This window comes from Vigna radiata, chromosome 11 (assembly GCF_000741045.1).
Source record: "Vigna radiata var. radiata cultivar VC1973A chromosome 11, Vradiata_ver6, whole genome shotgun sequence".
Lineage (NCBI taxonomy): Eukaryota > Viridiplantae > Streptophyta > Magnoliopsida > Fabales > Fabaceae > Vigna > Vigna radiata.
Window position 1 is genome coordinate 18,561,192 of NC_028361.1, and position 25,380 is coordinate 18,586,571.

Below are 25,380 nucleotides of genomic sequence, written 5' to 3' on the forward strand. Positions count from 1 at the left end.
TTCTCTTTTTTCTATTTCGATCCTTTGTATTTTCTTTTAGTGCCCTTGTTAGATAAATTTTTGAAAGAAATTCCTTAACGTTTTACTTGTGTTATGAATATTTTAGAAATTTTAATCCAATTTTGCGAAAACTCTTATAATTTAATTTTATTATTTTGGTTTTATTAAAATATAAATAACAAATTTTATCCCTAGTACTTAATATTACTATAGTTAGGGTTGATTGAGTATTTATAGAGATAGTAATGAGTCAGATCAGACACGGATAATATTTATTTGCTACTTGACTTATAATAAAAAAGTTCATTTGTTACTCGTTAAATATATGTTTAAAAAATATTGCATGATGTTAGACTTGACCTTACGCTCACTTTGTTTCTTCACCACTTTCACACATGTTCAAACACAAAGAAGGGTTAGTGGTTCCTTAATAAATGAGTCAGACAAGTGACTTTTTCAACTCTTCATCATTTCGTATAAGGACTTCAAGATAAGGTATTCCAAGATTGCTATAAAAGAGAAGGGTTGTAAGTGTTTTTTTAACATTGATGATCAATTGAAGTTTTCTCTTTATTAGACTTGTTCTCTTGTTTGGTTGATCCCTTGGTGTGAGACTTTGATGACTCTCGAGGAAAAATAAGTTCTTGAAGTGCTCCACCAATTCCCATGCTGGCTCCCAACCAGGGAGCTCCTAAAATGTTATAGATCTTGCAATATTTTTGGTGATGTCTTTAGTAAGCACTCTTTCCTCGTTTGATTCGCTTTCTATTCATTTTTTTTAACTTAGCTAAATGCTTGTTTGGATTACAAACATGATGGCTCGAACCAATCCAAAAAAGATAAACTTCTATAGGAAAATGTTGGATGAAAATCCTGTGGTAACGGGTGGTTTTAAAGCAGCACAATCCTCCCAAGAGCTTACTTCAACTCGACCAACCATTGTCCACGAAGCGGTTGAGTCAGTGATTCTTCTTTATTTGAGTTTTGGAATAAATTTGCTCTTGTTCTCCTTGTTTAAGTATATGATATCATCGTACATGTACTTCCTCCTATGATATTGATCATTATATATCCATGTTATATAATTGTTTTGCTTTGAAGAATCTAGATTTGTTTTCATTATTTTTAGCTATTTTGAGTCATATGTATGGATTCTAAAATCAATATACCTTAAAATGCTACACTAACTCAAAAACAGAACAAAAAGTAAACTTATTATATTTGAGATTATGATCAGTTGGAAGAGTATATCTCTTTGTCATTAATTCTTTAGTTGTCTTTGATCATCAAATATATGAAAGACAAACTTATAAAATTAAAATGAAGACAGAGAAAATTTTAGATAAAATTTCTGAACGTGATGATTTTTATAAAATGAAATTTGATTAATTTGAAATATGTTTTTGTTAAAAAGTTTACAAATAAAATAACAAATGTCAAATTAAAACTACTATTACTTTTAAACTATTTTTCTTAAACATACAAAGTACCACAAATTGAAAAAATTGAGGAAAGTTTCTTTGCCTAAAGCACCTCAATTAAATGTAGCCACATCCGTTGACCAGTTCTTAAATCAATCCTAAATCCACATTAAATCAAAGTTACACACAATCAAGAATAAAGGATTAAATACTTATATGTTAGTTTCTATTTGTGGTTTAGAATATTAAAATTTGATACTTAAGAGGAAGCTGAGGACTATAAAGATATTAGCATTAGGCCTGTATGTTTAATTTGTTCTTTTAAACACGTATTTTTAATAAAATATTTTTTTAATATATTTAGGTAAATTTATTTTAAAAAATAGAAACATGACAAAAAGCTGTTTTATACTTTATTTTTTTTCTTTATATTGAATTTGTTTTAAAAGAAAATTAAAAAAAAAACATTCTTTTTAAAAACGTTATCTTTTTATATAAATTTTACTTAAAAATAAATCAATGTTTAGAAAAAAAAAATCTAAACGCAAACATATAGAAGAATTATAGTAGTTATCACAGTGTCAACTAAGCCTTTATCTAAACACATTATTCAAATATTAATGTCTCTTTATATCATTCAAATCTCTGCCAATAATCAATTCCTTTATCTAACATTAATACCAAGTAATCACGTAACCAAGAACACACAAATTAAATACTTCAAGAATTTGACTAAACGATTTCACGTTGATAGATTCATATCTCTATAAATAGTAGTTTCTTAGAAACCCTTTAGATAAAAATACCAAAAAGGTTTATTTTCTCTTCCAGCATCATAGCTTTGCTAATATGGCTTCAAACCCAGAAACATTGGAATGGACCACTGGACTCTATGATTGTTGGCAAGATCCCTCTCATTGTAATTTTCATATATTTTCTTTTTATTAATTTTTTGATGATTTTTTTTAAATAATATAGCTATTTCTTTTGTTTTGGTTGATGTGAACATTGATATATTTGCATAATATTGAAAGGTTGCTTCACATGGTTTTGTCCATGCATAACCTTTGGGCAGATTGCAGAGATCGTCGATGGAGGGACAATATGTAAGTCAATCAATATAAATATATTGTATTTGAAGGTCCTCTAATAACTTTTCGTCTTCCAATTCGGTTAAATATTTTTTTTCTCTTAATTATTATAAGAAATTATATTTTATTTTCAAACTAAATTATCTAATATTTTGTTTATGTATTTTATAAAAATTGTAAAAACATTTTACATGATTTTTATTCTTTATACGTGAAGAGTAAAATTTTGTTTGTCACGTTATTTATTCGGAAGAAAATTTTACATGATTTTTATAAAATAGAGAGACTAATTACTTTATAATTTAGTTTAGGAATGAAACGTAAGTTTTAATATAGTTTGAGAAAAAAAAGGTTAACGTTTTTAAATTTAAAAGAAATTAAAAATCAAAATACCATGATTATTATTTAAATAATAAAGTTTAATGTGTAATAAAATATTGTTAAAAAATAAATTTTAAACCTAATTTTGTTAGAAGTTCTACGTCAACTAGAAATAAAACTAATTTATAATATGTAAGTGAAGTGCAAACCTCACCTTATAAACCGGTTTTATAAAGTTTAGTTTAGTTAATCCACTTTTTAATATGATATCAGAGTCGTGGTTAAAGTCTATCCTAACGAGTTCTAGACATTTCTCTTTAAGTACAGTATTTTATTTTGGCAGCAAAAACTGCAGCGTGCTGCATTTACACGCATGGGATGTCATGGCTAAATGGTGCGATTTACAGATCGAAATTGAGAAGACTCTTCTCACTGCCTGAGGAACCCTACTCTGATTCATTTATTCATTGTTGCTGCTGCGTTTGTTCCCTCACCCAAGAATTCAGAGAACTCGTAAACCGTGGAATTCATCCTTCTCTTGGTAACTAATCTTGTTTTAAAGTATAAATTTGAAGTATGAATTCATTTATCTTATTTCATCTCCTATTTTTATCTCATTTCTTAATTCATAATCATGATATTAATAAATGAGAAAATTCTAATTTACTTCACTCTGTGTATTAAATGCTAATTTTGTAATCTTCATTTCATTAAAAAGGTTGGGAAGGTAACGTTGAGAAGTGGAAGAGGGAAGGTGTAGAACCTCCAATTGTTCCCACCATGTATCGTTGATGAGAACACTCACCAACCAATTGTTATCACTTCCTTCTGAAGTTGGATTGTTGTGGGTTCTATCTATGACTTGAAAGTATTTACATGTGCTTTATGATTGATATAGCAAAGGTTCTTTTTCGTTTTCATTGAAGAAACTCTTTCATGAATATTTGGAACAAAAACAAATAAACTTTTTTCTCTTTGCAATAAGTTACAATATTGAAATTTGTTGTGCCTTATTTATATATTTCTTCTTACTACATCCAATAGTCTTAAATGTTTAAGAATCAAACTTTAAGGTAGTTTAAATACTTCATTCCTCTTTTTATCTTCAATGTCTTTTAAAAATAAAACCGTGATAAAGTTTTATATTCTAAAACGAAAAATATCTTATATAAAAGGTAATTAATTCTAATGATGTCACTTTAAGCCATTTACTGGAGATAACTTATCATTCCCCTTATACCTCAACTGGGGGCTTAGGTTCCTACTATGCTGAATAGTCTCACATTGTTTAAGAGTCGAGACTTAATGCAATTTAAATACTCCTTACTCTCCCTCAAAGACACCTTTTTAAGATAAAAGCACGACAAAGTTTCACACTCCAAAACGGACAATATTTCAGATGAAGAATAATTGATCCTAATAATATCATTCAACATATTGTAATCATAACATTGTGTTTAACGAAGAGTAATCTACATGTTTATATAAGGGAGATCTTTTTTATAATGGAAAAACAATACTATGCCTTATTAAAGTATTTGATGAGAAATTCTTTAAGACGTGTATTAGACCGAATATAAGAATAAATATTAATAGATTCCGTTTCTATTGTAAATCATATTTTTTTTATCTCATGTTTATCTTATATAATGTTAAAATATTATATTCGTATTTAGATTCTTAGTTATCAAACCTATTTGGACGTATAAGCATACATGATTAATTATAATATTGAAAACAAGAATAATACTATTACGTAAATATATAGAATCTGACAGGGCAAAAGGCAAAATGTGCTATTCAAATGAAAAATTCCGTTTGTTTACATCCAATAGAGAAATCTATCGTTATAAATTTTTTTTTGACAATTTTTTAATAATAACTTATGTCATAATTTATGATCGATGTGTTTAAATATATAAATTAATAAAATAATGATACATAATCAATTATCAAAAATTATTAAAAATGATTATCAAAATATCATTGTTCATTCAATATGACTCATTACTTCATCTAATTTTTTTTATGTTTCTTTATAAAAGTCAACATTTTAAAATATTTTTATTCTATTTATTTTATTCATCAAAGTTTAAAATAATGTTATTATTTTTACTTTCTATAACTAATTTTATTAAAGTATAATTCACAACACTTCAAAAAACTTATTTGAAAAATAAAAGTTTATTTCATTTCTTCATTTATGTATAAAAACTTTAAAAGATAAAAAAAAGAAAGAAAACAATGGTATGAGGACAAGATTTTGATGTTAATGTCTCCTTTTAATCAATCAATGTCATCTCATTCTGAATAGAGAAGACGTATGATGGATATAGACATTGGGAAAAACCCACCTTTGCTCACGTGGCCCTAATTATACCTCATTACCTCAATTTCTTCAAATTATCCTTAATCTTTGTTTAGATTGAATAATATATGATAAATTAATTAACTTTTAAATTTATACTAATTTATGGATAAAAATTGAAAGGATGTTATATTTAGTAATACATACCCTCTTCTTTTAGAACATAGTCTTTGATATTATATTTTCACTATGCTAGTAGTGTGAGATATTCTACAATAGAAATGTTCTTAATTATATTTCTCTGATACAAATTAGCACCTGGAAAATTAATATACCTTAAATTTATTTATTTAAAAATTAAACTTAAGATCAACTTTTATGAATTAAATATTTTACATTGATAAAAGTGGACTTGTTATATAAAAAAAGTTATAAAAATAGTTAAAAAATATTTAATTAGTTAAGAATGTAAAATCTTTATTTTTTAAAACTAAAAATCTTCATAAATATAAAAATTAAAGATGGAGAAATTCATATAAAGTAATTGGTCTTGTTCGATTTATCCAAATCTTTCTTGATCTTATATATATTTCATTTGTTTTGTACTATGGTGATGGTTTTTTTGTTTTTCGTTTCGTCGTATTATTCTAAATAATATTTTTTTAAAATAACGAGTTAATATTGTTTTTCTGTCTCGATAAAGTCGTTCCAACAATAACCAATGATATAAAAAAAATTAAAAAATAATACATTATTAGTTAAAGTTAATTTGAAAACAAAATTAACACTATATATGAAAGATATTTAAAAAATATAATGAAATTAAAAAAAAAATATTGTAATAAAATAATAAAAAAGCTATTGAACCTAATAATACCTATATGTTAAGATTATCAATGAAATGAATGGTAAGTCTTCGATCTGAACACATTATTAGATGGGTGAGTTTGGGATTTGTCTTATCATTCTCTCGAAATCCTATAAAAGTTAGGTAGACACAAATGCACTTATATATAACCTTTTTAACTCCTCATGGATTAATCTACCAATCTATCCAAAAAAAAGAAAATCATTTAATTACTTTTTGATTATTTAAAAGAATTACACTATTTTTGGGCTATCAGTGATTAGAAAGAATCATACATAACTTTTAAACCCATTATTACAGAAATAAATAATTTTATGAAACATGATTAAACAACATTCTAAAACATATTGAATAAAATAGTTTAAAGAATTAGAAAGATTATGCGAGAATCAATCAAAATATAGAATAAGTTTGACCCTTTAAATGCTTAGTCATGCTACGTGAGTGGTGATCCACCACCAATTTGATACTCTTGTTTAGCCACTTCGTAAAGCACAAACCAAGTCAATGTTAAGAAATAACACAATCCCAATATTCTATTATATAATACATGGTTCCCAGAGCTACAAGTATGCTTTATGTTTATATTTGAAGACCAATAACCATTACATTATGGCATTATACATTTAATTTGGCTCATTGCAACTTAAAATTCAAAGCACTTAAGACATAAGAGAGTTATTCACATATTTAAATACAGCTTATTCTTCCAATTTGGACACAATTTGAAACACATTTTGTACAATCCTGTTTTCTTGGACCCAAAACAAACATTGCCAATAAACAAATGAGTATTTCTATGTTTTATGTGATTCTTTGATCTATATATATGAATTCCTACGTTAGTTTAAACCCCAAGTTCAATTTTTCATGTGTATTCTTACAAACAGAAACTTTATTTAGAGAGGTGGATATTAACAATGGAGGCACAGTTTGATGATGATAGTTTCTATGCTGAGATTAGGAGGCAGATTCTGCAATTGACATCAGAAGATGAAGATTTATCAGTTGAAAAAGGTTTCAGAGAAGGTGGTGTTGGTGGTTCAACAAGGCCACCACCACTTGCAAAACACTCTTGCTCATGGGAAGCACAAAGTTCAAGTTCACCTCATTTGACTGTGAATTTGTGGAAGAGTGCAAGAGGTACTGGGGTCTTCATTCCCCGAGTTGTGACTGCTAAAAAATATCAGAGACCAGGTACAGATTCCCTGTCTCTTTCAATCTTTTAACTTTGTTTATAATCCGAACTAATTATAGTAAATTCCACGTCGACTAGAAATAAGGCCATTTAAGTATATATAAGTGGGTGTAAATCTCATCTTACAAATTAGTTTTGTGGAGTTGAGGCTTAAACTTCAGTTTTAACATGGTATAAGAGTCATGATTGGAGCCTATCCTAACGATTTCTGTTGTTGTTAGGTATGTTGTTTTACCCGCTATCGGACCATCCATTAAAAAGTCTAATCACACGTTCTAGATGTATATACCTCGGGGTAAGGGAGTTTGTTGGAAGTCTCACATCGACTAGAGATAAGACCATTAGTGTATATAAGTTGGTGCAAACCTCATCTATAAACCGGGTTTGTGAGGCTGAGTATGAAAGACCTATTAAATTATTGTCTTAAGATTTTGAATAGATTATGAATCATTATTTTATATAATTAGACTCATATCTCATTAATGTTTAATGTTTGTATCGATAAAAAATAATTTTCTTTATTTGTTTATCCTAACTAGCTATGGTTTTAACTTTTTCTATAAATCTTCCAGGAACAATGAATGGCAGAAAGCAAATATATAAACCAGTGGCAAATAAGTATTGAAGAAACTACTACCCTTTGGAAGTTTGTGTCTAGTGAAAATACAAGATTCCACCTTGTTCATCATAACTCAGCCCATTTCAATAATTTAGAGTATCATCAATCACAAGTACAAAGATGGGGAAGTTGGTGCAGAATATTTATTCTACATCACAAATATTACTCAGTTTCAGACAATATGTAAATAATTTATCACAAACCACCTAGGAGAGGATATACCTAAATGTGTGAAGTTGTTTCTACACCACCATTTGTAGTTATGTCATAATAAATTAATGATAAATAAAACTTAAATATATTGTTTAAATCTCCCCCAACAAGTTTTCAATTTAAATTGTATGTAATGATCTATGAAACTCGAACACACTTTATAATATTGGATATATTGATGAAGTGTCTAATTTAAAAGACATGATTTTATCTCTTACCATAATTTTGACACATATTGGTGAAGTGTTCAATTTAAAATAAATGGTTTTGTCTCTTATCATAATTTTGATATGAACTTAAGACAAGGTTAAAAACCACAAATATAATAATGATCTTTTTTAAAAATAAGGAACAAATTATTTTTTACCTTTTGATATTAGATAAATAGATTAAATTATTTTTTTTATTAACTAATAATGTTTTTAGATTATTATATTTAACTAATCTTGTTTATAGATAATTTTAAATATGTAAATATATAATAATCTAATATATAAATCTGTGTGCTCGTATCATACATTTTGGAGACTACACTAATCCGTGTTTGTATCATATTCATGCTACATAGATTATTATCAATATCAAAAAATATTGTCGATTAACAATATTCTTAACAAAACATTTAAAATTATTTATCAGAGCTTCATGTCAATGTTTAATAGAAAAAGAAAAGGGAAAAATACTGATCAGGTTTATCTTCCGATTATCACGTTACCATGTTTTTATGCTTTGTTCAAAGAAAATTCATGCTTTTATGCAATAGTACCATTGTTGCTGAAAGGATGAGGTTGATACTGATATGCATTTGCACCAGTCTCAGCTTTTAGATGTAACACTTGCACAATAATGACCACATAAATATGCTACTAATATACAGAATAACTTGTACAGATGTTACAACACCATCAATTTACCATGAAAGAAAATTAGACAGTATAATGGATTTATTATCAACAGTATATTTGAAGGTTTGTTCCTCTTTAGAACAGACATTGCCATTTAGTTTGAAGGCAACATAAGAAGTACTACTGATAGATACTATAATGTGAGTCCTTATTCTCTAGGGCGTGCCAACCATAATGAACTAAGTGCTCTTAGTCTTGAAATGAAATCATTTTGGACAAGGAATGCCCTGGCGGTTTGGCGTACTGTCAAAATTCGTTGCAACTGTTGAAGATAATGTTGCTTCAAGAGATCAGCCTAAGAACATAAAACATTATTCAGAACACTATTTGTAAAAACTTATGAATCTGATCATGTTGATGGTGAAATTTTGTGTCTTACCTGCTGAAGGAGACCTTCTAGTTCACCAAGCTTGGCCATTGCAAGAGCCATTTGGTCCATGTAATCAGCAACATTTCCATTACCAGTTGGTCCAAGGGAGTTGGAGGAAAGTGTTTCCACAAGATATTGTTGCAATGCTTCCATACCTTTATCTAAAGCATCCTCAGACTGGACAGAAGATTTTTCCAAATTACAAATGCCCAACAACTGCTGCTCTGTCAATGGCTCAAGGTGGTTCTTGATGATCTGAATCTCAAAAGATAACAAATGGAATTGAACAAAAAAGTATTTAGACACATATGAAATGAAAAAGCTAAAAGGGTCAATCACCTTTAGCAGTTCAGATGAACGGAATCCACCAAGCCACATAAAACGTCTTTCCACTGGAGTTTTCCACGTTCCATTAAGTATGTGAAATATATCAGCCTTTGCTCCTATTCTCTTTAACCTAAATAACTCATTATGATGTACCCTCACACCTTCAACAAGGATGTGTAACTCATCATCACTCATTTGAGAATTTACAGCCAATCTTAGATCATTGAGCAAATGTTGGTGTTCATCAACCCAGTGAGCATATTCCATGTCAAATGCTAAGGCACCTATATATTCAATAAAATATCATCAATCACAGCCCTCCTATGATAAAGTAAGTTTCAACAGATTGCACTTTAATATATCAATCACACAGCATGCACCAAATCAACCTCAACTCCATGCTCATGAAATCTTGTGTTAACAAACAGAAGCAATCTTTGATCTTTTGGCCATAAAAGAATGGTGACCTCAATATACTATTTATTCAGCTGCAGCTATTTCTATGCGTCCAAAATAATGTTGTTTATTTTAGAATAGTTGTAATCTATCTTCTAAGAAATTGAAATTTTGACAGCAGTGATGCCTACAATACAAGTGGATTATAATCTATACACCATTTGTCTACCAAACTTAAATTTAAGAGAATGCAAGAAACCAATATAAGCATTATGTTTAGGCTACTGTAGGAAATAATGTTCAAGAAATGTTTCTTTTTATAGGTACCATTTCCAACAGCCGAATGACCTTGATTCCCTTCAGTCGCAATAAATATACCCTGCAATGAAACAAACAAAGTTAGAAAACAAAATCAAATTATCTGTACAGCAAACATCAACCAGAAATCCAATACTTCTTACACCTGTTGACGTGCTCGTTGAAGTTCTTGCTCTAATTGCACAAGCTTAACTCGGCTGTTCTCCAATTGCTGTACATACGCCTATTTAAAACCAAAACCTATAAGTGAATGAAACATGTTCTGCTCAAATCTTGAACTCAACTAAATTGAAACTTACATAATTTTTATACAAGTATGTGATTTTGCTATTTTTACACTTAACTTACACAATTATATCAGAGTATACCAAAATTTGTAAACTTTTAAAAACTAGTCATTGAATAGTCTCTTCATCAATCACATAGATAACATACTTTTGAAAAAGGGTTGTCAATTAACTTAACAAAAGGATCTCAATTGTAGTTTTCTACAAGTCAAGGTATAAAATGTGAGCAATCCAATTGAAAGCTTTGAAGCAATTACCTTTTTCCTTAACCGACTCTTCTTTGCAGCCTCTCGATTCTGAGCTAGTCTCCGAAGGGTCTAGAAAAATGGAATCCAAATATATAAATCATTAGTAATGAAACAGAACTTAGTAGCAACAAATTGTACCAAGTTGTAATCAAACAACAAACCTTCTGATCTTCAGGTTTGACCTTTGTCTGATCCTTGGATTGCATAAGCATACGCGAGCCATTCTTAACTCTATTGCACTAACACATGGTCAACAAACACTATAAGACATCATCAAGATTCAGTTATTCATCTAAAACAAAATCTCATGCCTCTAGTCCTTAATAGGGTGATATTTTTAGTCTCTAGCGAGGACTAAAACCACATCCTTGTTCTGTAGGAACTAGAAATAAGTGAAATCTTGATAAAATTAAACCAAAATTCCTACTATTTTCAGGGATAACAAGTTTAAACCAAGTATGGACAAATTCTCATTTAAAATAACCTAAAATTATTGTCTTAAGCCTCGTTCACACGAACCAAAAGAAATCATTACATGATTGAGAAAGAGACTATTTACTTACTTGGATTCTATCATCAGTATCAATATCTGTGGAAGTATCATCAGTTTGTTGGCTATTATCCACTATGCCTGAATCAGCCCAATTGTCAACATGACCATTCCCCAAAGGCAAAGTTTGCATAGACACTCCTTTGTGGTACATCAGTTGCAGCCCTGTATCCATGCACCCTCCCCCACTTGAACCAATCTCCGAAGACCCAACATTCTACACAAAAACAACATTTCCAACCTAAAATTTCAATCACACATGACCCTCACAGAATAAAACCCATCTACAATCTTTCAACAGAAAAGCGAAAAGGAAAGAAGAAGAAAATCCACCGTGCTCAATGTTCCATATTGCATGTTACTGCCACCAACAACATTGCTTGACTTCACACTAAACATAGAACCTGCAGAAGAACACAAAACCCAAATTACAGACACACTCACACATAAAAGACGCATGATGATCTTCCTTCACTTAAATTTGCAGTTAACATGTGTTTGGAAGCAACTACTTCTTTCTTTCTTTTATTTCAAAAAAGAAAAAAGACTTTTTGTTTCAAAACTATCTCATAAGGCTTCAAGAATAATTTTCGTAAAACTACACTAAAGCCATATTCACTTTGTTCATAGGGTGCAACCAAATACAGTGAGAGTGGGTTACTTGAGCCTAAATCAACACCAGCTTCTTGATGAAAAACGGCAGAGGAATGGTGAAGGTCCCCAAAATCACAGAACCCGGTGGTGGGGTTTCGGTTGCCGTCGTTTCCCCTGTTTCAAAACAGAGACGCTCTGTTTCATCAGCAAAGACAGAAACTTGCCGACACCAAAACGGCACAACTCTGTTGCACGCAAAGAGATACAAGAAGAACAATAAAGGGAAAGAAATGAACAAAAGGGTGGACAAAGCTACTACACACCGAAGCAAAAAGGAAGAGTGGCAGTAGAGTTGTGAACTAGCTTGTGCTGTCTTGAAGCCTTGCATATTTTTCATCAAACTAGGGACCGACCAAAACAAAAATGTTATTTTGTTACTATCATTATGAGAATATGTTACTGTGTTCAGACAATAGAAGATTGTTATGGGAAGAAGAAGAAGGTTGTGTGAGAAGTGAGAAAATGTTGGTGTCTGTATAAGAAGAGGATGGCATGTAAGTATGTAAGTAGTTTTGTTTTATTATATAATATTATTGTTTGAGGGAGAAGTAGGGTGTTTATTACTCATTATTATTGCTATCTGACTTGGGATTTTATTTATTGAATGCTTCTCACTGAGGCACAGTTTCACACTGTTCAATGACCATCTCAATCTCTTCCCCATTAGACGTCTCCTTCATGCTTTTTATTCCTAGTCCTATATAGTTCCTAGCTACGTGATATTGTGCTGTGCTGTGCTGTGCTGTGTATTTCATGTAATAAAGGTGAGTGATTATTCCTAAGAAGAAGTTTGGCCACTCACCAAAGGGACATTAGAATTTAGAAACGTAAAAGAAGAGTGGTTAAAGCTACTAGACACACTCACCTAAACACTGCTTTTCTTAACAAAAGAGAATAACAGTGAACAGTAGTGATGTGTGAATTCGTATCAGAAAGTGGTCAGATTCGAATTTGGAGGGCATAACTTGTAACTTAGATCGTTTACTCCACTACTGCTTAAAATAACAACAGTAAAAAAAGCTTATACTTCAAATTAAAAAATTTAACTTTTTTATCCCTCTTTTCACTCCAGCATATTCTTAATTAGACATACATATCAATTCAAACTTTTTTTATAATTTTACATAGAATCAAGCTTGGCATCAAATGTTAGCATGTAAGACATAAACAACAAATGAAATTATCATGTCAAACAATTATAATAAATAACAATACAAGAAAAAAATTATTGGTGAAGAACAAATTAGAAGAAGTCTTGATTCAAGTAAATAGAATTTTGTTTTCGGAGCATAAAACAACAACAAAATAATAATTGTTTCTTTTGCAAGATAAAAGACTTTGTGAGATCGATTAAGTGTAAAAAAAAAAAAAAATCTTTAAACCATAAAAACATCAACATTTTTAAAATATAATATAAAACAAAATTCAAATTTTATGAGTCGTTGTGTTTATTTTTGTACTTTTTTTAATATAATGTATTTATTGGTAAAATAAAATACATATTGTCACGGTCACTCATAAGTATTGATCAAAACATTCAAGAAAGCAATGTCTAAAGTACCACTAACAGTAGGATTAAAATTAATGTTTTTATTTATGCTAATATGTTAAATAATCCCCACACACTTAAAAAAATTAAATTTTTGTAGAGTATATTTTTTTTTAAAAAAAAAATATTGTATTATAGCATACAAAATCTTTTATGTTTTTGCTTTTCATCTAACACATGATTTTTTATCAAGAAATGTAGAGACTTAATTTGTCTTAAGAAATATACAGACTTAATTTTATATTTTTGCTTTTTATCTGACACATGAATTTTTATTAAATTTACATTCAATATTGTTTCGGTTATGGGATCAAGGTTATATGTTTGCTATATTAGGTGTATCTTAACGTCGAAATCTTCTTCTTTGTCACCATCGTCCTAGGTTTTCGTTCGGTCAAATTGGAAAATTACTAATAGGAGACACTTGATGTCAAAGTCAGTAAGCATTCGACAATTATCAATTAATGCGTATTAAATGCAATCACCTACCTCTTTATCTCAAACTTGTATTTATAGTTTTGAGAGTGGCTTTTAGATTCATGACAACCTAATTACGGTTATCATACTTTTGCTTTGAGCTAATTAGTATTGGCAGTAATCTCGTGGAAGTTGGACCATTCGACACATTATGACAAATGACCATCCGATTTCTCACGTAATTCTAACCATGCGAAGTTGGACCGTTCGACACATTATGACAAATGACCGTCCGATTTCTCACGTAATTCTAACCATGCGGTCATACAGTACAAACATCAATGCTTGTTTTGTTTTAAGGAGTGGTTACACATACAACCTTATACATTTATATTGTTCTATGAGTTCCACTTAAAGATCTACTCATGTCTCAATAGTGGCCCCATGATTATTACATTTTTACTCACATTGCGAACATTTAATCTTAGCTTTCTTTGAGTGTATTTGAGACAAAAATCATTTTTAATTGGAATTTGGGAATTGATATTGTGTAAGTTTCAATTGAAATTAGTGGTAAAAAGCAATTTATAATCCTTAATAGATGCTAAACATTCCAAAGGAGTCTCACCAAAGGGTCTAGTATGTTGACTTTCACTAGACGATTTGGTGGTCATCTATTTTTCTGAATTTTTTATGATAAGTGACTTTTATGTTTAAGAGCACACATGCTCTCTAAATGTTCGAACACATATTTTATGCAATGGAGGATTAAGTGAAGATACAAAGTATGTAGTTTGTTGAGTCTCATTAGAGATTCTAGTATGCTAAGTTGAGATAGACGGTCTAGTGGACCTCTAAACTGTCAATAGATATTTGATTTGCTGATTTGAATTAAACTATATTATTTAGGAATCAAGTGTAATCCAAACATATAAACCATCAACTATTCTCTAATTGTGATATATGGGATATTGTTTAATTTATTTTTTTAAGCAAAAAAGAAGTTACTATGTTTTGAAAGTATTATTAGAACTTTTCTTATGGAGAGTCTTAAGCCAAAAAGATAAAGATACACACTTGATAATACAAATTATGTAGAATCAAGTGTTTACTGATTTAGAGTTGCAAAGATTATTCTGCAAGGGCTACATAAAGAGTTGAGGGCAGAAAGGAACAAACTTTTATCTATTGCTAATCATCACTCACCATCACGTCTATCTACTCGACTTTTAGTCAAACACTAGATTTTTTCTATTTTCTGGTTTGTGATTCTTACTCATGTCTTTCACATGGGAGACTAAACTTTTCTAGGTTGAATTTTGATTTATCCTTTCGAATTACTTTTGAACACTTATTAATAATTCAATTCTAATCTTCTATTCAAAATTATTTATAGTTTGCTTAATTCTAACAATATCTTATTTTCTTAATTCTAGAGATAAAAGACTATTCAAATACAGGAAAAAAAACTAGAAAATGTAGGAGGCTGAATAGTATTTTTAAATTATTTCACAAATCAATGTTTAATAATTATTGTAGGGGTTAGACGGTCTGCATTAGCTGTTAGATGCTTGTGTTTTCAATAAAGCATTTTAGGAAAACATTTTAAACAAGGGAAGTAATAACACAAGTATTTTTATATTAGTTCACTCAACCTGAGCAATGTCTAGTCTCCCTTAAGACCACTTAAGGGGTTCCACTAATCTTTTTCAAATATTACAAACGAGTACAAACCACTCTCGGTATACACCGAGTATTATCAACTACTCCTAGTTCCCAAGTATTATAAACCATTCATGGTTCCAAGTATTATAGCCATTCATAGTTCCAAGTATTATAAACCACTCTTGGTTCCTCTAATCAATCTTAACTAGTATGAATTTAACCACTCTTGGTATACAAGTATTACCAATCACTTATGGTTCCCCTAGACAACTGTCTAGAACTTTTAACTCAACAAAGCTAAACAATACAAGTGTTTTAATTATCTTCAGAATATACAAACACAATTAGTTTTTTATTACAAATACAAATTCTGATTACTCTCAAGGAGAGGATAAGTACAATACAATGAAACTCGAGAACTTATGAAGTTTTTTCTCTTATATTGAAGAGCTTTAGATGATATGAGCTTGAAGAATAACAAAGTAAGTATTCAATTATCTTTCTTGTATATGTTCTCTCTTCTCTTCTATTCTTTTCTCTTTTCATCTCTCAACAATTTTCAACATATTCAACAACACTTCTTCTCTTATGAAAATCTTCTTTATATAACCCTCTTGAGAAATAATCGGACACATAGTTGACTTTAGATAGACTTTATAACCATTTTAGGTAGCTGGTCAGACTCAAGTCTACGTTGTAGGATGACAGTGTTTTATTAGCGCTTTCTTTCACGAGTAGCTTATATAGTCTTCCAGAGCTAAAAAAGCTTTGAGAAAACATTTATCTCTCAACGTCTTTTTGTCCTTTGTGTAGCACTTCTAAATAATGCTTAGTGTTTACACTACTCGTACAAATAACGAGAACAAAGTATGTAAAGAAACATTTTTTTGACAACATTAAATGTTGATGATCAGTAAGCATGTTGCGTGTTTAAAGCATTTTGGCACTTGCCAACATCGTTTGATAAAAGTATTGTTTAAAGGCAAGGCGTTTGATATGTCATGATATGATTTATTAAGTTCTTGTTTCACAAGGTTAATGTTAAAATGCTTTATCATCTTGTTCAAGCGCTATGGTGATTAGATACCTATTTATAAAGTGTTGAGTCACTTTTATGTCGCACTAAAAGTCAACAAACTAGAATTTCCCCCTAATGTAGGATATTGATGTGATTATAGATAGGACAAAGGAAGATGAGAATAAAAAAATGACAAGAAGCATGGTTAAAGGAAATCATCTTATTTCTTGGCTCCTTTGTACCTTTGTACAAAAAGAATAGGGTAGATTTCTTGGCTTGTATTTTGCCTTTATTAGCATATGATTTCATAGGTTTGCATTTTGCCTCTCTTGTTTCCTTTTTCTTAGTTTGGTTGTTAAGAAGCTTATATACTCTTCTTTTCTTTAAGGTGCAATGAATGTGGAACGTCACATAGTTTGGACTTAAAAGAAAGAAGAATAAATAAGTCTATTCTCCTTATAGTTGCTTATAATGCAAGTTATCTCATGTATAGTTCTAGTTTTGATCTTTAGATTGGTTAGGTAACTTATATACCTCTAGGAGGTTGTAGAATTAAGAGATTTGGGACTTAAAACAGTCTTGAGAGCTGTTGTCTAGAGTTGTAGGCCTTCAAGTCCCACATCCTTTAGTTTTCTCCACCTACTTCATCTCCTAGTACTATATAAGCAAACTAAGGTCTCCTTTGTACACAAACCATCAAATTTGAATATAAAGAATGTTGTGCATTCAATTACATTACTTCTTTAAGATAGAATTATGTCTCTTAGTCTAAATTTGGGTCTCTTCTTCTGAAGAACAAGTGGTGATCCTCTTTGGCATTTATCTTGGATCCTTTCAAGTGGCATGCCTTCCAAATAGTAAGTTTCCTCTCTTTTCTCTCTTACATTTTTAGTCTTTTTTAATTTCATTTCTTAATTATTTTAGTTTAGTTATTTGCTTATTTCTATCTAGGCATGTTGTTCCTTGTTACTAAACTGGGCAGATTCATTATCTACCACATGATTACTGACCTCCCATTCAACCTGCCACATATAATCCTCGTCCATCTCTTTCAATCCAATAAAGGCTTAACGGAATGTGTGTTGAACTTCTATTTTACCTCTGTAATATATAGGTGGTTGTCAAGCAAGGGGTCATTGAGCATCTGATCTATTTTCTACCACATGTCACCCTCAAAATGATAGGCAAACTAAGGTAGTTAATAAGTCTCTATCTACTTTACTAAGGGTAATATTAAGAGGTAACACAAATTGGGATGATCATCTTCCTCGCATTGAATTTTCTTACAATAGAGTAGTCCACAAGACTACTAATCTTTCTCCTTTTAAGGTTGTTTTTTATTTTAATCCTATCACACCTCTTGATTTACTATCTCTTCCAAAATCATCTTCTTTTATACATAAGGAAGGTGTATCTAAAACGGAGTTTGTCAAGAAGTCGTATGAAAAAGTTAAAAACCAAATTGAAAAAAAACTAAAAAATATTCACAGTACGACAATAAGGGGAGAAAGAAAATAATTTTTAAAGAGGGAGACTTAGTTTGGTTTCACTTGAGAAATGAAAGGTTTCCCTCTAAAAAAAAGTCCAAACTTAGTCCAAGAAAATAAATGATAATGCATATAAATTAGACCTTCTTGAAGATTATGGTGTCAGTTGTACTTTTAACGTCTGCGACTTAATTCCTTTCATATGGCATATCCTTCTCAAGAGGGAGGGTCTGATGAAGGACCATCTAGGGCTCATATTAGACCTCTAACTTGGATCATGTCAAAAAGGATTCAAGAAAAGGATTACAAAGCACTTTATTTTTATGGAAAATCAACTATTAATCTTTCATTCTCTTCTAATCGTGCTCATCCAAAACCCCTGCACGTCTAGCCTCTATGAGGAGCTTTCCACATGTGCATTTCTTTCCATGTGCCAATTGCGTGGGACGTGTGACCTAGCCAGCTGGACTTTTTTTAATTTTTAGAGGGAAAATAGTCAAACTTTGAGGCATCCTCAAAGCTATAAATAGAAGTGCTTGGTCTATGTAATTTCCCACTTTTGAATGTAATGAAATGCTGTAGAAATTTGTTTTAGCTTCCTATACTCTTGGGTCAAACCTTGTGTCCTCATTCTCTCACTCTCCTCTAACTTCCTTCCCTGATAGGAAGGTTGTCTAAGCTTAGAGCCTCCAAAGACCAATCATTCCTTTCATTCAGACCTTCATCAAACATCTTCAATGCACCAAACTTCTATTGCACTTTCAATTGTTCGCTACTTCTCTGGTCCTTGGAGAGTTCTTCACGCATGATGCTTGGAGTTGCTTCCATAAAAAAAGTTAGCATAAATCAAGTGTTTTGCTCTGAGCTTACATCATTTGATGCTTTCATCCAAAAAGAGTGAGAAAAAGAAATTATAAGAATTCGGGAATATATTGTTTTGATTAAATATCCTCTCAATGAGAGTTATTTTCCTTCTTGTAATCAAACAATTATTGTAAACCAAAATTGGTTAAACTAAGAGTAGTGTTGTTAACTAGGGAATCGGGAGTGGTGAGAATACTTGTTGTAAACTAGGAGTGGTAATAATACTGGGAACCACAATGGTTTATAATACTCAGAGTAGTCAGGATTAGTAGGTGAACTTTGAGTGATTTATAAACTCAGACTAGTCAGGATTGACTAGGTGAACCATGAGTGGTTTATAATACTCAAACTAGTTAGGATTAACTAGGTAAACTAAGAATGGTTTATAATACTCAGACTAGTCACGATTGACAAAGGGACCAAGAGTAGTAATAATAATTGTAACCTGAAGAGGGTTAAACTCATTGTAATCTTTGGTAAGATTAGGACAACCCCTTCTTAAGGGAGAACTAAAGGTAGCTCAGGTTGAGTGAACTAATATAAAAATTGTACTTTATTGTTTTCATTCTTTAAATGCTTTTATTATGTTTTCTACGTCATCGTTTGAACATACATCTCATTTATTAATCTTTTGAAAACTTATCCGATGTTATTTGAGAAAAGTAACATTATTCACCCCTCTAGTGTTTCCTTATGTATTTTCATTTACAAATTGCTTAAAAGTAAAATTTAATTAAATTCATGATAACACAAAATTATAATCATTATCATTTTAAAAAAATTAAACAATGATCATTTACTATGATGGATGTCATTTAATACAATGCACTAGTCATCTAATGCAAAGAGCTAAATAGTTTGTTAAACATAAATTTAATAAAAAGTAAAGTATATTAAGGTAAGTCAAACTAAAATGGTCTCTCAACGAATTCAAATATAATTTCAATACTTCATGTTATAACGCCTATATGTAAAAGCAAAAGATAGAAAACAATAAAGTAAAAATAGGTTGCAATAGAAATAATGTTAAAAGATATGAATGAAATAGTATAAGGAACAAATTGATTCTCTAGTTCATTCGCAACTAATTCTTCATTAGTTTTCATATAATTGTTGTTCCTCCAAGTTCCAACAAAGCCAAATTAATTAGACAAACATCAATTATTTAATTAAGTATCTATCACATTAAGAGTGTCTACATTTGATAATTTTATTCTTTTACCCTAGTACTAAGCAAACATGAGATTTTGAATATCAAGCAAACTCATAAGAATTCCAATTAAGGCCTAGGATTAGATTCTTAACAAGTGTTCAAAGATAATCCCCCAAACACAAATTGAATTTCAAAAAGAACAAACGATATAAGTACAACTTTGATTAATTCACTAAGTATCTCGTGTTTCATGCATACACGTTTGAGATTTATATTCCTTTACCTCTTAAACTAAGGAAATAAATGAGTTAGCCTAATGATTAGGGTTGTGTATGTCTATGTGGGTGTTGGGTTCAAACTCGTGGGGAACAAAAAAAGGAAACCTTATTTGTTTTACTTAGCCTTGTCTATAGAAGACATCTTCCTTCTTTTTTTACCATTCATGAAATTAGGGTTTAAGAGAGGAGAGTCAGTGAGCTTGACACAAGAGGGAGAAGAAGAAAAACCTTATCATATTTCCTTTTGTTGGACCATGCCTTTCTTTTTCCTTTTATTTACTCTTTTGCAGTTGGAATTCGAGAGAGAGATGGTGCCAAAAATCTTTGAATAGAGAAAGGGAGTGCAATTTAGGCAGATTAAGGAAGATGAAAGAGAGAACATGGAGGACGATCAAAGGACAAAAAAGTGATTTGTGGTTTTCGGATTAAAAGATTAATCACAAGAAGAATTCGAACTAAGGAAAGCTTGTAAAGTTTAAACTCTAGGAGTCACTTAAACACATCAAAGACTAAAAATTTTCGTAAACAAAATAAAAATTTCAAAATAAATTAAATTATTACAAATTGAAATTATTGATATCCATATCCAAATGAAACATGAAACATAAATTGTCTAATAAAAAATTATTAATCCATTTTCAAGAAAACAATAACTAATTAAACTTTAGAAAAATCCCGTCGCTAATCTCCTCTCTCATCATCTACTCAGCTCCAAAAGCATTTACATTCACATTTGCTCCTATATAACACAAATGTTATTCAATCATCGCCACAATCACAAACAAATATCGGTAAACTAAGAAATCAAACATGAGCAATATAAAATTCACATAATAATGTCACACAAACCAAGATCACAGAGAACTAATACCCCTCTTCAAGTCACACAGACAAGTAAGAGTCACGCAAACTGAAGAGTGCTCCTTCCCATCAAAGAGGTAGAATAGAAACCCTAACCTTAAAGAGTATCACAACTAACTATCTTAGGCCAATCCCTGTTCTTGAACACATCAGGAATACCCTTCTAAGTATCTCATAACTCACAATTTGCTCTCACATACAACTATCTATTTCCTATTCAGTTCAAATTACTCTAACCGAGCACCATGATATTACTAAGCTCAACCACTCAGCCAAAACAAATAGAAAAACGTCTAACATCACCATATATCATCAAGAACACATCCAACAAATTCATGATCATTCACATAACATTATTAACAATTATAATGGTTAAATCAATATCAAACAAGGTCTCCAGACTGGTATGCATCCACACAGCCATGAGTCATCACACAAAACTGCATTTTTAAGCACATAATACACCATATAACTCTGTAATTGGTATCAGTACACATACTGATATAATTTCAAGTAAATTTCCAGCCAATCAGCACCTAGAATCAAAGATAAGTGCAGTATAATTGCCAAAAGTTAACACAATACACCCAATCACTTTACACAGCCACAAACAGTGTTGCAATAGCCCTTTTGCAATGTAAATCAGCGTCTAATTCAAATTTAAGTCCGTTACCCAAGTCAGGTTTATTCATATATCTGCAACCAACATTCAAACAGCCTTTAATAACCTAACCCAAAGCCAAATGTACTTGAACAGATCAAAAATAGAATTCACTAAATCCATTTGTCTTAACCAGCCTTTTGGACATAGATAATTTTCACAAATACTCATTTTGAAACATACATTGCCATCACGTGTATGCACCATAGTTCCAGTACCCATAATCAATATTAAACCTCTAAGCATCTTAATTTTACAGTCAATCAAGCTACCATTACTCATAAGAAAATATAACAAAAAAAATCATATTTAATGTAGCAGTTCCCGCATATACGCAAAATTGAACATCTTTACTCGTTCAAACGGTTTTATTCATCTTAAACACATACTTAATCATTTGTAACTGCATAACAACCATTTTTCATCTAGTAAAACCTTAATCAGTTTTAGAATGCAACCCAAAATACAGTCGCAATTAGCAAAATCTGTAATCACAACTCTGTAGGTATAACTTTCAATTACAACTTAAAGCCAGTTTATATTAAGATATTTCAGCCACCTAAACTAGTCCACAAATAAGGGTGTATCAGATTTTATAGTCACTCACCAATCACCATGTTACTTCATATATGTCATACATTGCATCACAATATTTCAAACTGAGTCATAGAATTCTGATATGCAAGTTGAGTATTTATTTTCGTTTAAAATCCATATCAACTAAACTAATTCAGACTTTATACAACATACATACAAGTTTCTACTCATATTTTAGCAACACAATGTCTAATCTTACAACAGGTCAAAAATGTTCCTAATCACAACAAATTCCCTAACCAATTCAAAGCATATTGACATGTAATTTCACGGTCCAGCAACATTTATGCAGTGTCAGCCTTCATAACTCGTTACCCTAAACTTAGCTTGATTTCGAAAATGTATTAATTCTACACTTAAATAGGTTATCTAACCGACATATGTTTCATATCTCATGCAGCCAATTCACAGATACACAATTTAACCATCTATATCACATTCTAATACACATAGCATTCCTTTTTATTACTGCCCAACAGAACCTATAATCCAAACACAAATATTCAATTTATAGTACATATATCACGAAAAATAGAGTAACTTCAACAAAAGCATTCAAGCATTATTACTTCTATTCTCAAATAACAAGCTATGGCAAACACCTAATATTCATACACAACAAAGAAGAGATTAGCTCACCATACCTATTTGGTTTCCCCCTAAACAAGGCAATTCCCGAGTCGCGTTTCCAGTTTCGCACTCCATCTCCAATTCACCCTTTGCCTCACGCCCACTCACTCTCAGTGTTTTTATCCTCCTACCCAACTCCTAGTTGTAAACTCCAAATCGAACCCTAAACCCCAACAGGGTTGCGATTCGAAATAATTATATGCAAGTTTTGAAATATCAAAATCGATATGGTAATCAATATGGGATATTGGATTCGAAACCGATCAAACCGAAACGAAGGGCAGACCTATATTCAAACGAGGATAATTTATTATTATGGTAAAGAAAAAAAAAAAAGTGACTGTTTCATTAAAACTTGTGCACATGACTGTTTTGTGTGGTTCATTCCATCGAGTCACATTAGTGGGAGAGGATAGAAAAGAGGGTAGCATGCATGAAGTTGGTGAAAAGACACGAAAAGTTTTGCTTGAAAGGAACCTCTTTCGTGGGATAAATGGGAGAAGCGTGTATTTCGGGGTGTTCTTTCTTTGAAGAAAAACAGAGTGTTGGAGAGCGTAGTTGCAGTGTGTGTCAGGAACAGAGAAAAAACAGAGGAAAACAGAGCAGAAGAGAACAGTCCTGCGTAGAACGTAGAGTAGGTGAGAGGCCAAATTGGAATGCTTTATGACACATTCCTACTCTCTCTCTTTTACTTTCTTTCTTTGTCTCTATTCTCATTACGCTTTTCGATTGTTTTGTTTCCTTTTCATGCCTCTTCGTGATCAACGCAATCCACTACCTTTTCGTCTCGTCAATGGCTACATGAGTCTCACTTCAAAAAAATACTTTATTGAAGATTTCCTTCTTAAAATATTTTTTTATTGCTGTTAATTTATTTTTATATACTTGATTTCTCTAACACTAATTTAATGTTGGTTTAAATATCTTTTTAGTCTCTAAGTTAGAAGTGATGTTCAGTTTAGTCTCGTTTTTAAAAATGTAAATCTTTAGTCTCTAATATAAAAAATGTATCAAACGAGTCCTTTTTTGACTTAAATACTGTTTTTTGTTGTTTCTTAACAACTGTTACATCTTTACATTATTCTGATTTATTTCTTAATAATAACAGCACACTTTAGATTGCTCTGTAGCAGTTGTTAAGAAACAACCAAAAATAGTATTTAAGTCAAAAAAGATTCATTTGAGATTAAAGATTTACATTTTTAAAAGTAGAGACTAAACTGAACATCCACTCATAACTTAGGGACCAAAAAGAGGTTTAAACCTTTAATATTTAAGTGAAAGTTAAATTAAATTACTAAAATATTTTCTATTCTTTAGCTAAATCTGTTCATTTCAATTCAGTGAGAAAGGTCAAGACTTTCATGCCATTTTTCATTGATCAAGCAGAAACAAGTTTGTATGACCTGTTTTCCTCCTTAGAGCCCATATTCTGATAACCTGATCAAAACAGGTGGGTTAAATCAGAAAATTAATAAAGTTTTAAATTGATATAAAACGAACTCAATTGAAAAAAGGAAAAAATGTAAAAAAAAAAAAAAACACCCGGTGTTAAATTTACTTTATATCATTTCAATTTTTTTTCTTAAAAAATTAAATCGAATAAAATATTTTTTATTTTGTATTTTACATTAAAATTACTATCATTATTATTATTACTAATAGAAATATGTACATACGTTTCTGTTTATTTTTTTTATTCTAGAAAAATATTTACTATTATAATAATTATTAAAATAAAAGCATTATTGTGATAATCCAAAAAATTTAGTTTTAAGAGTTATATGGTTTATTTACTTACCAAGTCTTAAGAGCTCAAGAAGAAAATTAAACATAGTTTAGAATTGAATGAACTAGTATAAATATAATACCATGTACAAATGAATACAATGCACCTAAAACCATGCAACAATAGTAAAAATGAGACTAACCTAATCTGTTAATCATCTAAGATGTAAAGGAAGTGAATTAAAAAGCTATTGAATTGAAATCAATGGAAAACAGAAATTAAAAGGAAAGAACATGCACCCAAGAATTACGTAACCAAATGGAAACAAAGAAATTGAAGAACTGATGTTATGCAAACTTGACAAATAAAACCAATTT

The 25,380-nt window shown here is 30.4% G+C and overlaps 3 protein-coding genes across 4 annotated transcripts; 2 read left to right on the forward strand and 1 right to left on the reverse strand.

Moving 5' to 3' along the window:
• Window positions 1-2,251: 2,251 nt before the first annotated feature.
• On the forward strand, window positions 2,252-3,719 carry LOC106777480 (protein PLANT CADMIUM RESISTANCE 9-like). Its single transcript, XM_014665057.2, has 4 exons — window positions 2,252-2,340; window positions 2,456-2,527; window positions 3,177-3,374; window positions 3,552-3,719. The coding sequence occupies exons 1-4, from the start codon at window positions 2,271-2,273 to the stop codon at window positions 3,623-3,625; spliced, it is 414 nt and encodes a 137-aa protein (XP_014520543.1). The 5' UTR covers window positions 2,252-2,270; the 3' UTR covers window positions 3,626-3,719.
• A 3,043-nt stretch (window positions 3,720-6,762) lies between these two features.
• LOC111240579 lies at window positions 6,763-8,123 on the forward strand. Of its 2 annotated transcripts, XM_022775829.1 has the most exons (3): window positions 6,763-7,206; window positions 7,429-7,502; window positions 7,780-8,123. In XM_022775829.1, exons 1-3 carry the CDS (start codon window positions 6,930-6,932, stop codon window positions 7,786-7,788), a joined length of 360 nt encoding a protein of 119 aa, XP_022631550.1. In that variant the 5' UTR covers window positions 6,763-6,929; the 3' UTR covers window positions 7,789-8,123. The 2 variants fall into 2 exon arrangements, with proteins under 2 accessions (XP_022631550.1, XP_022631551.1); XM_022775830.1 differs by lacking the exon at window positions 7,429-7,502 and having other exon boundaries at window positions 6,767-7,206.
• A 763-nt stretch (window positions 8,124-8,886) lies between these two features.
• On the reverse strand, window positions 8,887-12,721 carry LOC106776863 (transcription factor TGA2.2). Its single transcript, XM_022775592.1, has 11 exons — window positions 12,358-12,721; window positions 12,102-12,208; window positions 11,774-11,844; window positions 11,454-11,657; window positions 11,052-11,129; window positions 10,900-10,959; window positions 10,501-10,578; window positions 10,365-10,416; window positions 9,654-9,925; window positions 9,324-9,569; window positions 8,887-9,239 (listed from the first exon to the last, which is right to left on the reverse strand). The coding sequence occupies exons 1-11, from the start codon at window positions 12,429-12,431 to the stop codon at window positions 9,093-9,095; spliced, it is 1,389 nt and encodes a 462-aa protein (XP_022631313.1). The 5' UTR covers window positions 12,432-12,721; the 3' UTR covers window positions 8,887-9,092.
• Between the last annotated feature and the right edge of the window lie 12,659 nt (window positions 12,722-25,380).

Bases quoted from the DNA above. Each gene is read 5' to 3' on its own strand.
- LOC106777480 (XM_014665057.2), top strand. From the start codon at position 2,271: ATGGCTTCAAACCCAGAAACATTGGAATGGACCACTGGACTCTATGAT. The intron at 2,528-3,176 runs GTAAGTCAATCA...TTATTTTGGCAG, and splicing joins CGTCGATGGAGGGACAATAT to CAAAAACTGCAGCGTGCTGC. The intron at 3,375-3,551 runs GTAACTAATCTT...TTCATTAAAAAG, and splicing joins TGGAATTCATCCTTCTCTTG to GTTGGGAAGGTAACGTTGAG.
- LOC111240579 (XM_022775829.1), top strand. From the start codon at position 6,930: ATGGAGGCACAGTTTGATGATGATAGTTTCTATGCTGAGATTAGGAGG. The intron at 7,207-7,428 runs GTACAGATTCCC...TGTTGTTGTTAG, and splicing joins TAAAAAATATCAGAGACCAG to GTATGTTGTTTTACCCGCTA.
- LOC106776863 (XM_022775592.1), bottom strand. From the start codon at position 12,431: ATGAAAAATATGCAAGGCTTCAAGACAGCACAAGCTAGTTCACAACTC. The intron at 12,209-12,357 runs GTGTGTAGTAGC...GTTTTGAAACAG, and splicing joins CACTCTTCCTTTTTGCTTCG to GGGAAACGACGGCAACCGAA. The intron at 11,130-11,453 runs GTAAGTAAATAG...ACCATGTGTTAG, and splicing joins ATACTGATGATAGAATCCAA to TGCAATAGAGTTAAGAATGG.